Below are 16,386 nucleotides of genomic sequence, written 5' to 3' on the forward strand. Positions count from 1 at the left end.
AGTTTGGACTGAGGGAAATATTTTAGGTTTCCCCCCTCTCAGGCCTCTGGGCTCTTTCTGTCCAAGCCATTAGGATAGAAAAGAGAAACCAGTTTTAAAGTGAAGCCCACAGACCACCCCGTTCTTCACCAACCCAGCCACTTAGTTCAGCCAAACCATTGAGTCTCAGGAGGCAGCAATGCAGACAGGATTAAGTGAGGCCTATACGTACAATCACTCAGGTAATGAGATCGTAGGCTTATGCCCTTTGAAAACAGAAAACACATGTTAATTTATGTAACATAACCCACATACAAGTCTCTAAATCTGTAGGACTGTCTTATCGGAAAGACATCCAGTTGCAAGGCATTTGACATTCTTCTTGCCTGTAAATTAAACATCTTTGATAATGCCACAGACATAGTTTAACTTTCAAATGAAAACAAATTTTAAATGAAAAGAAACTTTAAAGACGGTTAGCTGCACTACTTTATAGTCTACCACTGGGCATTGTGATCTTCCTTGAATCTTGATTTTTCTCACTAAGATTACCTTCCTTGTCATTAACGGGACTGCATTAAGTTCATTTTTAATTTATCTTGTTCATTTGCATAAACACAACAAGAGCAGCAAATGATCACTTATGATCTTTAGTTCTGCTTTGCTGGAACTTACGCAAGGAACATTTAGGGTGACCTTCAGTCTGCCTTTCAGGGCACAGAAGCTGAGCCACATACCTGGCATTCAGCCTTGCCTGTAAACACCTGTCTTTTCCAGGTCCTCCTGGTTTTCCATTGTGCCTTAAGGTCCCTTCTAGCCATCTTTCAGGAAAACAACCTTCATTCCTTCCCTGGAAAATTGCTATGGACCGCTCATCCATCCAAGGTACCAGGCCTTTTATCTTGTGGACTTTTATTACCTTTGAAAATCAGTCCCAGTTGCTCAGGGCTTTTTGGTAACAACCAAAGCCCAAGCATGTCTCCTTTAGGCATGACATTCCAGTCAAAGTCTTAGTCAAAAAAAAATCATTTTTAACAACTGGTCTTATTAGTTTTATGCAAAGAAACTTAGGTCATTACTTACTTCTTTAGAATGCCAAATTCTGGAGGGATCAGATAGGGAGAAAATATATACAGTGTGAAGGAAAATCCTTGTCCTTCTAATATTCACTGAACTTGCATTTCTATTCTTTATATTTTTATTCCCCCCCCACTAAAAAATTTTCTGTTTGTTTGTTTTTCCATTACAGTTGTCTCACTTTTTTCCCCCTCTTGCTTCCCTGCACCCTGCCCCCCCTTCTTCCACATTCAGTCTCCACCCAGTTGTCCATGTCCATGGGTCATTTATACATGTTCTTTGACTAGACCCTTCCCCTTCTTACCACTTCTCTCCCTCCCATCTCCCCCTTTGTTACTGTTAGTTTATTCCTTGTTTACATACCTCTGGTTCAATTTTGCTCATTTGTTTGTGTTGTTCATTAGTTTCCTGTAACAGGTGATAGCATAAGGTAATTTTCTTTTGTTGCCTGGCTTATTTCGCTAAGCATAATTCTCTCTAGTTCCAATCATGTTGTTGCAAATGGTAGAAGTTCCTTCTTTCTTTCAGCACTTATTCATTGTCATTTTCCCCCTTTGTACTCGTGTTCCTCTCTGTCTCTCTTTGTTTCTTCATCTTCTTAAAGCAGACCCTTTAGCATCTCTTGCAATACTGGTTTGGTGGAGATGTATTCTTTTAGCCTTCTTTTGTCTTGGAAACTCCTTATTTCACCTTCCATTTTGAATGAGAGCCTTCCTGGGTAGAGTATTCTTGGTTGTAGGCCTTTGTTTTTCATTGCTTGGAATATATTTTGCCATTCGCTTCTGGCTTGTAGTGTTTCTGCTGAGAAATCTGATGATAGCCTTATTGGAGCTCCCTTGTATGTTATTAGTTGTTTCTCTCTTGCTGCTTTTAGGATTCTCTCTTTGTCTTTGAATGTTGGCATTTTAATTATGATGTGTCTTGAAGTGGGCCTGTTGGGGTTCATCTTCATTGGGACCCTCTGTGCTTCCTGGACTTGCATGATTCTTTCTCTCTTCATGTTAGGGAAGTTTTCTGTCATTAGTTTTTCAAAGACGTTTTCTATTTCTTGCTCTTCTTCTCCTTCTGGAATTCCTATGATACGGATATTATTACGTTTCATGTTGTCCTGCAGCTGTCTTAGAGCCTCTTCAGTCTTGTTCAGTCTTTTTTCGTTTTGTTGCACTGTCTGTGAGTTTTTGTCTACATTGTCCTCCAGCTCGCTGATCCAATCTTCTGCTTCCTCTAGCCTGTTTTTAATTCCTTCTACTGTGTTCTTCAATTCAGAGATCGTATTCTTCATTTCCTCCTGGCTCTTATTGATAGCTTCCATGTCCTTTTTGATGCTGGTATAATTCTCAGTAAGTTCCTTATAGTTCTTCTGGAGTTCACTGTAGTTTTTCTGGAGTTCTTTGTAGTTTCCTCTGAGCTCATTGAGCTTCTCCATAATACATGCTTTCAATTCCATATCTGGTAGTTGGCTCCCCTCTATTTCATTTAGCACTCTTTCTGGGGACTCTACCTTTCCTTTCGATGGGGTGTTGTTTCTCTGTCTCCCCATTTTTGTGACTCCTATTGTTTGTTGGTGCTTCTTAGAATGATCTGCACTTCCTGGATCTGCCCCTGGTGGCGTCAGATCCTGTACCAGTCTGGGCCTAGGCAGCCTGTTGGAGACTTCCAGGGATCTACTGCCTTTGTCTGACTTCTTTAGTTGTTAATCTATTCAATCTGTGATTAGCCATCAGGCTTGAGGACCGTGGGTGTGGCAGCTTAATTCCTGTAGGCAGGGCCTTTGCTTCCCCTCAGGCTGACGCCACTTGGCCGGGAATGGTCTGCCTGCAGTGTGGGGATGAGTCAGCACTGGGACCCTGCCGGCCGCTTCCCCAGCTCTCCCCTTAAAGCCACCACACCAAACTCTCCCCAAGCATTTCCAGTCCTCTCTGTCTTCCCTCTGCTTGTGCCCAGGGTAAGTGGGGGCAGAATATTTTCATATGTGATCCGCTTAAGAGCTATTTTTCTCCAGCTGTTTCTCTCTGGCTAGCAAGAAACCCTGTGGCTTTTCGCTTTTCTCAGCTGGATACTATTTTACTTTCCACTCTGTTGCTGTAGGCTGGGAAGCTCAGCTGGGGGTTTAGACCCTGCCCTTCTCAGGGGGAACCCCCGGCTGCTGAGCTGTTTCTCAGTCCCTTCAGTTGCCACCCGTGTGAGCCCAGCCAGCCCTTCCGCGTCTCCGCACTCCCTACTGGTCACGTTGTGATGTAGCGGCCTTTTCTGTCTCTCCGTGGTTATAAGACTTCTCTCCAGCTGGTGTTCGGTTGGTTATTCCAGATGATTTCTCCAAAATTACGTTGTAAATCCAGACTAGTTCTGGCAGGAAGTTAGTGTAGCTTCCACTTACTCCTCCGCCATCTTGTTTTTTCCCACTCCATTTACATTTAATATAATGACTGATGTGAGTTTAAGTCTGCTATCTGATCATGTACTTTCTCTTTGTTCTCTGTTTAGTCTCTCCTTTTGAAATTATTTTGACTTATCATCATAGTCCCTCTTTCCCCTTTATTAATTAGGAAATCACACATTTGTGTTCTTTAGTTGTTATTCTTTAGTTGTTATACTGGAAATTCTCAAGCATCCTTAACTTACAAAAGCCTGATGGTAGCACATACCTTTCCTCTCCTCTTGGATTATAAACAAAATTAGAACACTGTTACTCTATTTACCCTACTCCCAACTAATATATTTTTGTCATTGCGTATTTTAGTTATATTTTAAGATCTTATTATTTTATATAGTCAATGTGTGTTTATTCTCCCCCCATTTCTTATTTCTTTCTACAGCTCTTTCTATCAAGAAATCTTCTGCATGAAGCATCTTTAGAATTTTTTAAATAAAACACATCTGTCAGATTTTTTTGTTTGTTTGTTTGAAAATATCCTTTGCCTTTATTATTAATGGATATTCTCACTGGGTTTACAATTTTGTATTGGCAATTATATTTTTCCAGAACATTGAAGATATTAGTCTACTCTTAGTTTCCATTGTTACTGCTAAGAAGTTAGCTGACATTCCATCACTCCTTTGAAGATAATCTTTTTTCTGTAATTGCTTTTAAGACTTTGTTTTTTTAATACTTTAATATGATGTATCTAGGTGTGATTTTTTTTCCCTTTATCCTGATACATTATTATGTTGGGCTTCTAGAATCTGCGGATTTACGTATTTCATTGACTCTCAAAACTTCTTTGTCTTATCTTCAAATGCTCTTCAGTTCCTTTTTCCTCTATTCCTTGGACGTCACTATTCCCTCAATTTGAAGTCCAATCTCTTCTCTGTTTTCCTGAATGCAACATAGAGAACCAAAAAGGCAAGTAGTCTCTTCTGACTTCCCTTCTCGTTCATTTAATTTTCTCTTCTGCTCTTTTTAATTTACCGTTAAGCCTGTGATTTAAGATCTTACTTTCAATTAGTGTAATTTTTGTTCTAAATTTTTTATTCGTTTTCAAATCAGCTGTAGTTCCTTACCAGAAGTTTCAAGTTCTTATTTTTATTTCTTTGAACATTGTCAGCATAGTTTTTATGGTCTGTGCCTGATAATTACAATACTAGAAAGTCTTTCTTTGTTGGTCAGTTTTCTTCTGACTGTTGCTTCTGTTCTCCTTATGTCTTGTTCCCTGTATGCCTTGGTTATCTTTAGTTATTTCCTGGATGTCGTATTTGAAACATTTTTTTGTGGGGTTGATTTCAGGCCTTTTTGCAGACATTTCATTTGCTCTGCTGGGTGCTTGGAAGCACTGTTAATTTGGGACGGATACTGGAATGACATAGAGAAAGGGAAATCAGGTTTCAGTTCATGGGAGAGGTGGTTTACTTCTTGCTCACTCTTCTTCTGAGAGTTGTAGCCCTTCCAGGAAACAGTTTTAAATAGGGTGGTTTTTATCTTTGGCATTCATTCCTACTATTCTTTCTTTGGATTTGGCAAATGCCTTCAGGGAAAAAGTGGATTCTCATCTTCTTGATTTTTTTGCATGGTAATTCTTCATTATCTTGTTTGTTCTTCAATGCTTATGTGAAAAACAAAACAAAAAAACGTGCTTTGTTTGGCTTTCTTCATTGTCTTTAGAGGCAGAGTTGCCCACTTGACCATTGCCATAAAGTAGACTACTTATCTCATGGAATTTAATTTTACCTAGACATATTTATGTAAAATGACTTGTATCAGATAGCTGAGTAATTTGTAGAAAAAGTCCTAAGCTAATGTATGATGGTATGACTAGGTAAGATCCATTTTGTTCAGCATACTTACATAAAACAACTACCAATTTTCTATAAGTATCTATGTGTCATGCGTTTGTACTAAATACATTTTACATGTTGTCTGACTTAATTGAACCTGTGAGGTGTAGGTATTATTACTATGTTCTCTCTTTTACAAGTGAAGAAATCAAGTCTCAAAGATATTAATGAGTTTGTCCATATCACACAGGTTAATAAAGGGTTCAGCTGGTAGTCACTCAGCCATCTGATTCTGAACTTTAAACCTCTATGCTTTACTCTTTATAGTGCTACAAGAGCATATAACAAGAGGACCTGATCTGGTCATGGAATCAGGGGAGACTTCCCTGAAGAAGGAAATTTGAGCTGACATCTAAGGGTTGAGTATGAGTAGTTAATCAAGTGGAGAAAAGAATGAGTTCCCAGGCTTTCAACATGGAGGGAGATGACACTTCGAGGTTTTGAGAGAGGTCCGGGGTGGCTGTTAGGAAGATTGGCTGTTAGGATACGTGGCTCTTTGGGAGAGTCTCTTACACTGATGTGCACCACCCTTATGTCTGGTTTACATGGTGTATTCTTCCCACTTTAAAACTTTGGCTGATTTCTAATGGTGATGCAGTAGGAAGATCACAGCATCACCTCTGAATTATTCTTGCCAAAAAAATAGTGAACCTGAATTTCGTAGAGCCTCTAGGTGTACCAGTTTACAAGAAATATAGGAGATGGAGAAATATGTTAAATGATGAAAATACGATAAGCCAAATTTGAAATGAGGGTTACTCTGCAAGACAAATGGCCTATTTCTTCTTCAAATAAATGGCATGTTAAAAAGGGGACTAGGACTGTTAAAAATTAAAAGAAACTTAGGAATGCTATATATGGACCTTGTTTAAATAATTATAAGACATTTGGATGGGAATTAAACATAGACTAGATATTAAGTGATAGTAAGGAATTGTTATTTTTATTGGGTGTTATAATAAGTCTATTTTTAGAGGTATATACTGAAATATAAGTGGGTGAGGAAGAAATGTAGCAATGGAAGAATGTCGGTTATGACTGAAGCTACAATAGATTGATGAATACATGAGTTCATTATACTCTTTCTCTCCTGTTGTGTATTTTTGAAAATTTTCTCTAGTGAGAAGTAAAAAAAAAAAAAAAAAAAAAAAGATTGGCTGAAAGGTGATAGCAGCTGAAGTTGCCTGACATTTTGAAAAGGATCTTTATTTAAAATAAAGGCTGGAGGATTGAACTTAGTGGTTGACTGAGTTATTGAAAGAGACCAGAGTATAAAGGGAGAAAGGACTCTTATGTGAAACCGCAAAAATGGCAGAATTTGTGAATTTGTAATGTGCTACTAGGTTTAGTTAAAAATAAATTATTGGTGACCAGTGAATTGTTTAGTTGGATTTCACTATCTGAGGCAGATAGAGAAGGGCAGAAGGGTGCTTTGGAAGAAATACTGAACTGGCAGCAAGGAGGCCTTCTCTAATCAATCCTGGGGAGATGATTTCACTTCTCTGGGCCTCACATGACTCTAGTACCTGATATATTGGCACAACCCTCCCTACACTCTTTTCAGGCAGCTATGAACAGCTAAAGATTTGGGATTAAACAATTTCCAAGGTCCTTTCAATTCTAAAATTTCATGATGCTAATGAATATGTGGGATTGTGCCTCTGGAGAGGGGGAATTATACCTGTATATAAAATAACTCAGGGAAAATTTTTTCTGTAGAATGGTGGACTCTTAGATAACAAGAGCAAGTGATGGTAGTTTAGACTGAACAGAAACTTCTGTGTGTGTATGTCAAACAGAATCCTTTGTTGCTAACCTCTGATCTACTTAGAAACAAGGTCCACCTAAGAAAGTGCACTCTACTCACCCTTGGGGACAGTCCAGTGAATTGTTAGACTGGCCTATAACTTTTGGGTCAGGCACAATTCATTTAGTTTTTTGAGAAGCAGCTTCCCAAAGATAACAGTTTATTAGCATCACGTGCTTTTCCCATTATCTAGTTAAAACAAATATTTTTCTTTTATGTCACTATGTGTGGAAAACACACATATTGTTTTATATCCTGAGGAAAACATTATAAGATAGGGTTTGTTCTAATTATTCTTTAAATCAGCTTTCCAAGAAGTTACAAATGTTTTGACACAGGAATGGCTTAAATTATTGCTCGAGTAGTGGGTTCTTTTAAATATATTTCATTTAACACCTATTGCACTTTTTTCTCTCTTACTGTAGGCAACTCAACATTTTTCATTGCCAGTCTCTACTTTGGTTCTGCAAACGAAATTATATCTCCAGCCGGCCCTAAAGCCCAGGAGTCCAGTAAATCATCAATCGGACTCATGACTGAAAAACAGGTAAACTTGAAATATTTGAAACCAGTGTTTTTCGAAGTATGTGGCAAAAAATACTACATCTACAATGTGAAACATCTTACTTTAAACTGATTCTTTTGGGAGGATGTAAAAGACAGCACAGGGAATATAGTCAATAATATTATAATTATGTATGGTGCCAAGTGGGTACTGGAAATATTGGGGGGAACACTTTGTAAAGTTTATGATTATCTAACCACAATGCTGTACACCTGGAACTAATACAAAATAACATTGAATGTAAACTGTAATTGAAAAATAAAATGAACAGATTTGTTAGTAAAATAATTTTGGGTTAAAGACTATTAAATGACTTCATTATTCTAAGACTTCACAATACCGCCAGTCTCCAAAAGGAGGCTTTAGTATGCAGCATTTCTTGCTTACGATATTTCGTCAGACTAGTGGTCTGCAGCACATACTTTGGAAAATGCCATTCTCAGCTCTTTTCAGAATTTGCAAACAACTATGTTATTCTTTTTCTTACAAGAGGTATGAGGGAACAACATGTATAATTTGATCATTCAAAATTCGTGACATTATTATTTACAGAGCATTTTGTTCTATGAGTCATACTAAACCACTCAGATATCCACACACAGCATTTGGCTCCTGTCAGTAATAATTTTAGTTCTGTGTCATTAATCTTTGTCACCAGAGGACCTACAGCATAAATAAGAGGAAAGGTTTTGGGAAGGAGATGTGTAGAAAAGATAAAGAAGGGAAAGAAAGTCAGCAGTCAAAGGACAGATTTATTTGGCTCAGTGAGTCATAATGCTGTCAAAGAGTCATTGGGGTAATTTGTTCCTTTTTTGTCTTGATAGAAACTTTAATGTTAAAAAGGGGCATTGGGATGTGGGGAGTAATACTTTTATTTATGCTTCGTCTGTCTAAATATCTTTAAGCTATTTTAGTATTTACATACTATACCAGTATTAAAAATGTATTTATAGTATAAATTATATTTTCAAGCATTTAAACTTCTCTCAAATTGCCTTTTCATAAATATACTTTAATACCTTAAAAAGCAGGCAGATCACCTCACACAATTTCAAAATTAATCACTGTACTTAATAGTAAAAGCCCATTTTAAAACTACTGTGTCAGTAGCATGGATTTAAATGTATCATTAAAAAAAATCATTTCTATTTCTATTCCTATTTTATGTTATTACCCCCCCCCCCCATCGTTATGTTTTTTATTGACTTAATCTAGAGAGTTAGAATTCCCCTCTCAGCTTTATGGTGTAAATACATATTTAGAAGCAGGAATACAAGACTTGAGAGTATCTCACAGAGTCATTGTCCTAGAATCAGTTAGTTAGATGGATGGACAGACTCCTTTGTTCTTGTTGTTGGTTTTTAATCCTCACTGGAGGATATGTTCGTTGATTTTAAAGAGAGAGGGAGGGAGGGATATAGAGAGGGAAGGAGGAAGGGGTAGAGAGACAGAAACATCAATTGGGTGCCTCCCACATGTGCTCCCACAAGGGATCAAAACTGCAACCTAGGTATGTGCCCTGACCAGAGATCCAACTCACACCTCTTTGGTGTATGGGGCAACCGTCCCATCAACTGAGCCATCCAGCCAGGGCGAAAGACTTCTTTTTATAGTTACACCGTGTCCATTAGACAAGGAAATAGCTAAATTATTGGCTCCAAAGAATCAGATGTTTTTCTTTCTTTCTTTTTTGTTTTTGGTGATCTTAGTCATTGTTAAAATGGCACTTGTTTTCAAGTGACTCATCTTTTCTTTACGATACAATGAATATAACCTAGATTTTAGCTGTTTCTTTTGGTTGGGACCTGGTGTGATTCAGTTAAGTAAAAAATCTAAGGTCTGTTTGGTTCACTGCAATTACAAGGATTTTTTTGTTTTGTTTTGTTTTTAGTTATTTTGTTTTAATTTTAATCATTAAATGTGCATGAAAATTTATATTAAAAACTTTTGGATAAAAGTTCTGAAAAAGGAAATTGTATACAAGAGTGAATTTGTTCACTTTATATTCTAAAGTTGATTCTTTACTCTCTCCTTTGTAATTGTAGCGGGAAGAAGCAGAATGGGAGAGCATAAATGTGCTGTTGATGACACATGGCTTAAAACCTTTGTGTCTCATCAAAAGAACAGATCTTAAAGGTAATCAGATCCTAGTCTTGCTCCTTGTGATAAAAAGCGTTTTTTTTTTTTCCTTTTAAAATATTTTCCTATCTTAATTTTTTTTTGCCTTACCTTTATTTTTACTATTTGTATTACATTTTTTAAAATGTAGATCTCATCATTTTTGACAAACAGTCATCACAAGGGATGAGACAGAACTTGAAAACATTGGTGGAAGAAACAGCCCGTCAACAGAACATGATCCAGGAGCTCATAGAAACTAATCAGCAGCTTAAGTAAGAGAATGGAAAAAAAAAAAAATCTAATGAATTTTTTTGTATCCAAATGATATGCATTTTTGAAATAACTGCCTTGAAAATAATCTTGAAATTTAATTTTTCACTTTAAATGTTAAGTTTAAAACTATTTTTAATAGGTAATTTTTTTGGTAATAGCTTAGCTTAAATATGTAATGGTACCCTATATGTCTTCTCTTGGTTTGTGTTATAAGATAGAAATTTTAAGAATGCAAAGAAATTTTGGAAGTTCATTATGTTGTCAGACGTAGGTTTGTTGATGTAATTTGTGTTCATTACTAGAAAAGAACTTCAGCTAGAAAAATGCCGAGCAGTAGATCAGGAACAACGAGCTAATGATTTGGAACAAATTCTGGAGAGTGTGAAATCCAAAATTGGTGAACTGGAGGATGAATCCCTACATAGGGTTTGCCAGCAGCAGAACAAAATAAAAGATCTTCAAAAGGAGCATAAAGCTTTACAGGTACTGAGTTATATGTTTTAACACGATAGTACTAAAACAGCTCATCAAGGTCACAGGTGACTTCTATGTGCTTAATTCAGTGGTCTCTACCTTTCTTGACCTATTACTGTCCCTTCTTGAGATTCTTTCCTTGGTTTCTAGAGTATCTCCTCTTTTGGTTTTCTTCTAACGCCACTGCTGGTTCTTCTCACCTCCCTGACCTCTCAGTGTTGAGATTCCTTAGGCCTTTTCTTTTCCCTGTATACTCTTAACTCCCTTGGTGATGCTGAGTCTGATTCTTAGCACCTAATTTAAACCTATATCCCAGACCCCTTTCCTTAATTCTCAACTCATATCCCACTGCCTACTTGTAATTTCTACTGGATGTCTAATAGGCATCTAGAACTTATGTGTCTGTAACTGGGTTCCTGAATTTTCCTCTCCAGACTTTCTTCTTTTAGGCTCCACTCCGGTCCAAGTCACCTTCATTTCTCTCCTGTTTCTCTCTTGGTCTCGCTGCTTCTCCCCTTGCCTTTTCCATGTGCTTTCTCCAATGGTATTTCCCCCATTTTAAACCTATGTTACTTGTTAACATTTTTATATTTATGACATTAATGTTTCTGGAACTAGCACCCATTTAAAAATAGCCTCAATACTGAAGTTCTTGAATGAAGCAGCATGATAGAAGTTGTGAAGATGACTTTGTGTACAATATTGTTAGGACAGCATGTCCTAGATGTACGTATCATAATTATGTTGTTTGAAATTTTTCTTATAGGTTAAATGTCAACATTACAAGAAAAAACAATTGGAGCAACAGGAGACTATTGCTTCTTTGCAAAGGGATATTTATAGATTAACAAAGGAGGAGGAAGAGCGCATTGTCACTCAAAACAGAGTCTTTTCTTATCTCTGCAAAAGAGTTCCTCATACCATCTTGGATAGACAGTAAGGTTTGCTTCATAAATTGATATATAGATAGATTCATCATTTTTTTTTAAACTGATTTTATCTTGGGAGTGGTTATATCTCATAAACTGAGTTCTACTTTCTATGTAGCAGGATAAAAATCCCCAGGATTTCTAAGCAAAGAAATTAAGCCTAGAGGCAGAACGACAAGTTAGTAATGAGTTGTAATAGTCTAGGTGGGAGATAATGAAGGCTGTGTTAGGCTAAAAGTGAGTTATTGCAGAGATGGACAGAAATTGTCCAGACTGACCAGCTGTAGTTGTTGAAAGAAGGAAAGGAATTGAAGATTGTTAGATTGCATGCTAGGTTTGGGGAATGGGGAGGGAAGATGATGGATTTGTTTATGGACATGTGCTTAGACACCTTCTGTCAGCCATGTAGAAGTATCAGGCCTGCACTTAAGAGAACTTCCAAATTTCAGATAGACAAAGGAAAGGCAGAAGAGAAGTTACACATATTTGGGTGTCAGGATAACCGAGGCATAGGGTGCTTTAAGAAGGAGAGGATGGTAAGAAGTGTTATATGCTGCCTCATCAGTTTATGTGTTTGCCTTCTTCCTGTCTTATTTGCTCAGAATTCCCAATTTGACACACAACAGCTCCCCCCTAGAAGTTTATTGAAGGTAGCAGGTAACAGTCACCCAGAATAAATGAAGTTTGCTAGGAAGGGAAAGGTAGAAATCGAATAGTAGCATAAGGGGGAAGTGTAGGGGTGAGAGGGCTTGTGAAGGATGTAAAGGGAATTAAAACCTATTGTCAGGATAACATGAAAGCTGATATGTGTTGGAATGGGGAACAGTTGAAGAGAAAGAATAATCCAGAAAGTTATATTAGAAGTACAGTTGGTTGAATTAGTTTTGAAGGGAGGAGATGGGTAAGTTTCCCAAGATAGGAGGAAAATAGTATGAATTCTTACTATAATAAAAATAACATGTGAAAATATAGTGTTATTTTTCTTTGAGGATTTTTTTAAATTACAAAAGTAGTACATGCTTATAAAAATTAAAACAATATTAAAATGTTTAAAGTATAGTGGTAAAGATCTGCTTACCACTCTTAATTCCCACATCCTAGAGATAACCACTCTTAATCGTTTGGTTTGTGCCCTTCCTGGGGTGCTTCGCAGCAGGAGTGCTGCTGGTATTTGGGTGGGACACGTTTATTGTGTGGGGCTGTCATCTTCACTGATGAACTTTAAGCATCCTGCCTCCTCCCCATCTAGTCATTGTGACACACAGCTCTGTTCCCTAGATTATAGTGTTATCTGCCGGTTAACCTGTAGAGTTCTTTGTCAATACATATACAAAATCACAATTTTTCTTTTTTTTAATAGTAACATACATTTGACTATGCATCATTAATTTTTTTCCTTACTCCTTATTAGGACATACAGATTTACATTAGTTATTCTTTTCTTTAAATTATATTTTATTGATTATGCTATTATAGTTCATGTCCGTGGGTCATGAGTATAAGTTCTTTGGCTCCTCCAGTTCCTATACTGCACTTTACATCCCCATGGCTGTTCTGTACCTATTTGTACTTCTTAATCCCCTCATCTCTTTACTAATCCCCCCACACAGCCTCCTCCCATCTGGCAACCATCAAAATGCTCTCTACAGAACATGATTCTGTCTCTGTTCTTGTTTGCTTAGTTGTTTTAGATTCAATTGTCGACAGGTATGTATTTGTTGCCTTTTATTGTTCATAGTGTTAATCTTCTTAAATAAGTCCCTTTAACAATCATATAATAATGGTTTGGTGATGATGAATTCCTTTATTTTTTTCTTGTCTGGGAAACTCTTTATCTGCCCTTCAATTCTAAATGATAGCTTTGCTGGGTAGAGCAATCTAGGCTGTAGGTCCCTGCTTTTCATGACTTTGACTATTTCTAACCTGCAAAGCTCCTTTTGAGAAATCAGCTGACAGCCTTATGGGAATTCCCCTGTAGGTAACTAACTTCTTTTCTCTTGCTGCTTTTAAGATCCTCTCTTTATCTTTAACTTTTGCATTTTAATTATGATGTGTCTTAGAGTGGGCCTCCTTGCTTCCATCTTGTTTGGGACTCTCTGTGCTTCCAGGACTGGCATGTCTATTTCCTTCACCAAATTAGGGAAGTTTTCTCATTATTTTTTCAAATAGATTTCCAGTTTCTTGTTTTTTCTCTTCTCCTTCTGGCATCCATATGATGCCAATATTGGAATGCTTGAAGTTGTCCCAGAGGCTGCTTGCACTGTCCTTGGTTTTTTGGATTATTTTTTCTTCTTATTATTGTGATTGGTTGTTTTTTGCTTCCTTCTATTCCAAATTATTGATTTGAGTTTCATCTTCATCCATTCTACTGTTGTTTCCCTATAAATTTATTTCTTTATTTCAATTAGTGTATCCTTCATTTAGACTGGATCTTTCTAATGCTGTTGAGGTCCTCAGTAAGTTTCTTGAGCATCCTTATAACCAGTGTTTTGAACTCTGCATCTGATAGATTGCTTATCTCCATTTTGTTCTTTTTCAGGAATTTTGATCTCTTCTTTCATTTGGGCCATGTTTCTCTGTCTCCTCATTTTGGCAGCCTCCCTGTGTTTGTTTCTCTGTATTAGGTAGAGCTGCTGTGACTTCCTATCTTTATAGCGTGGCCTAATGTAGTAGGTGTCCTGTAAGGTCCAGTTGCACTGTCTCCCCTGTCACCCAAGCTGGGTACTTGAGGTGCGCCCTTCATGTGGACTGAGTACACCCACCTTGATTGCTGTTGGCAGATTAATGGGAAGGATTTACCCAGGCTGCAAGAATTGGCTGTGACTACTAAGTACCAACCTCTGCCATCCACGGAGGATCAGCTGTGCAGGGGCAGGGTGGTGGTGCTCCAATATGGTCTGTAGTTGTTGACTGGATGCACAAGCTCTGGGGTTTCCTAGGTGGTGCAGGCCAAGGCCAGCCCCTCCGCCCTTTGTTCCTCCTCGGACCTCCCTGCCTGAGCTGTAAAGCAATCTGAAATGGCTGCTACTTGTGCTTGGCTTGGAGACCCCCAGGTGAAGCCAAGCTGTGAATCTAGGCTGGCTGCTACTAGTGCTGGGCCAGGGGTCACTTAGCAAGAGGTATGGGAGCTGGCAGCTCACTACTGCTGGCTGTTGCTTGTTTGAGAGGATTTAGGAAGTTGTGAAGCATGAGCCAAGACCATCCATTCATATGGAAAGCAGCGTGGGTGGGCCTGCAGTGGGTTGGGATGGAGTTTTGGGGGATATCCAAGTGGGGCACGCAGTGTTAGCCAGTTTGATGGAGTCTCAAATATGGCACCTGTCTCCCAGCTCTGTGGCTCTGTCGTGGGGAGGGTTCAGAAAAGGAACAATGGTCTCTGCCCACCTTTCTATCTGGTTGAAAGCTGTTCCTAACTCTCACCTTGATATCAGACACTTCAGTTTCTCTTTGTACGCCATTTGTGCCTTCCAAGCTGCTACCCCAGTGCTGGAGCTCAGAGGAAGTGAGTCTGAGTAGGTGTGTGAGTTCCATGTGTGAGTTCTTTAAGAGGAACTGCTTGGGGCCCCAGAAGTTTTCTTTCAGTGACTCATTCTGCCCAGGTTTTTGCAGCCAGAAGTTGTGGGGACTTATCTTCCTGACACTGGAACCCTGGCTGAGGGGCCTGGTGTGGGTCTGGGACTCCCTGCTCCTGAGATATCCCTCTTGAATTTTTATCCGCCACACATGGGTGTGGGACCAGCCCGTTCCACATATCTGCTCCTCCTATCAGTATGGACGGATATTGTTTCTTTAACTTCATAGTTGTCAGACTTCCATTCAACTCAGTTTCTGATGGTTCTGCATGATGGTTGGTCTATATTTTAGTTGTAATTTTGATGTGGTTGTGCGAGGAGCTGAGCTGTGTTGACCAGAAGTCTACATTATTTCTTCTAATGCTTCATTATTTTATATAGTATAGATATGCCATTACTTATTTAACTTTTTCCTTGTTGAAGAATAAATTGTTTCTTAATTTTCACTTCTCTAAATATGGTACAATAAACAACTTTGTTCATCTTGAGTTACAAACTTGGGCAAATATTTCTGTAGGAGTGATTGCTAGAGAGAGGTAGAATTGTTGTGACAAGGAGAATATGCATTTAATATATGAGATATAATGTTTGTGGTTATTTTTAAAACTATACTTTGAAAGTAATATAAAATATATGATGTAGTATAATACTTCTAGCAAAACCACTTAAAATTTTCATAAACTTGCTAGATTATCTGTGTGTTTGTCACTGTAATTTGAAATTATGTAGAGAGAATAGTAAATGCTACAATATCATGTGTTGAAAATAATTCAATTTATTTTCTGGTTTCTAGGTTGCTTTGCCTAATTGATTACTATGAATCTAAATTTAGAAAATTTCATAAACAAAGGTATGACTAATTCTGTATTACAATTTTTAAAGTTCTTATCCATTTGTGAATCACACCAAAAGTTTTTATAGCCTTTGGAACTTAAAATATGCTTTGGAAATCTAATATGTAACTATGAATATTTTTTATAAAGATCTTGAATTTATGTATTTACTGCACCAAAATATTGGTCACAGAAGTATTATAATTTGTTCTGCTGATGTCATGAGCCATCAGATAGTTACTGAGTATATTCACAAAGTGCATAGGATTAGATTAGTTGCCTATCAAAAGTAGAGTTTATTTAGTATGCAGATTTATATGGGATAAGGATAAAATGACATAGTGAAAAATCAAACATATAGAGTAAAATACACTTGTCACCTCTGATTTAAAAAATTAAGTATAAAGATTAAAATTATGGTCTTTGACTAACCTAAAATAGCTGAAGGATATCTAAAGCCAAATAATCTAAAGTGCTTTAATGT

At 37.6% G+C, this 16,386-nt stretch overlaps 1 protein-coding gene across 3 annotated transcripts in view; it reads left to right on the forward strand.

Annotated features, from left to right (window-relative positions):
* Nucleotides 1-16,386, forward strand: part of CEP70 (centrosomal protein 70) — a 63,874-nt gene that overhangs the window by 21,806 nt on the left and 25,682 nt on the right. For 2 of the 3 annotated variants that reach the window (XM_090284268.1, XM_090284270.1), the window contains exons 2-7: nucleotides 7,561-7,682; nucleotides 9,746-9,836; nucleotides 9,970-10,093; nucleotides 10,397-10,577; nucleotides 11,335-11,504; nucleotides 15,863-15,919. In XM_090284268.1, the coding sequence (XP_090140394.1) occupies nucleotides 7,561-7,682; nucleotides 9,746-9,836; nucleotides 9,970-10,093; nucleotides 10,397-10,577; nucleotides 11,335-11,504; nucleotides 15,863-15,919 (745 nt within the window). The remainder of the gene's footprint in view (nucleotides 1-7,560; nucleotides 7,683-9,745; nucleotides 9,837-9,969; nucleotides 10,094-10,396; nucleotides 10,578-11,334; nucleotides 11,505-15,862; nucleotides 15,920-16,386) is intronic. The other variant, XM_090284269.1, reaches the window with a different exon arrangement.

This window comes from Furipterus horrens, unplaced genomic scaffold, assembly GCF_987537825.1.
Source record: "Furipterus horrens unplaced genomic scaffold, mFurHor1.1.pri manual_scaffold_7, whole genome shotgun sequence".
NCBI lineage: Eukaryota > Metazoa > Chordata > Mammalia > Chiroptera > Furipteridae > Furipterus > Furipterus horrens.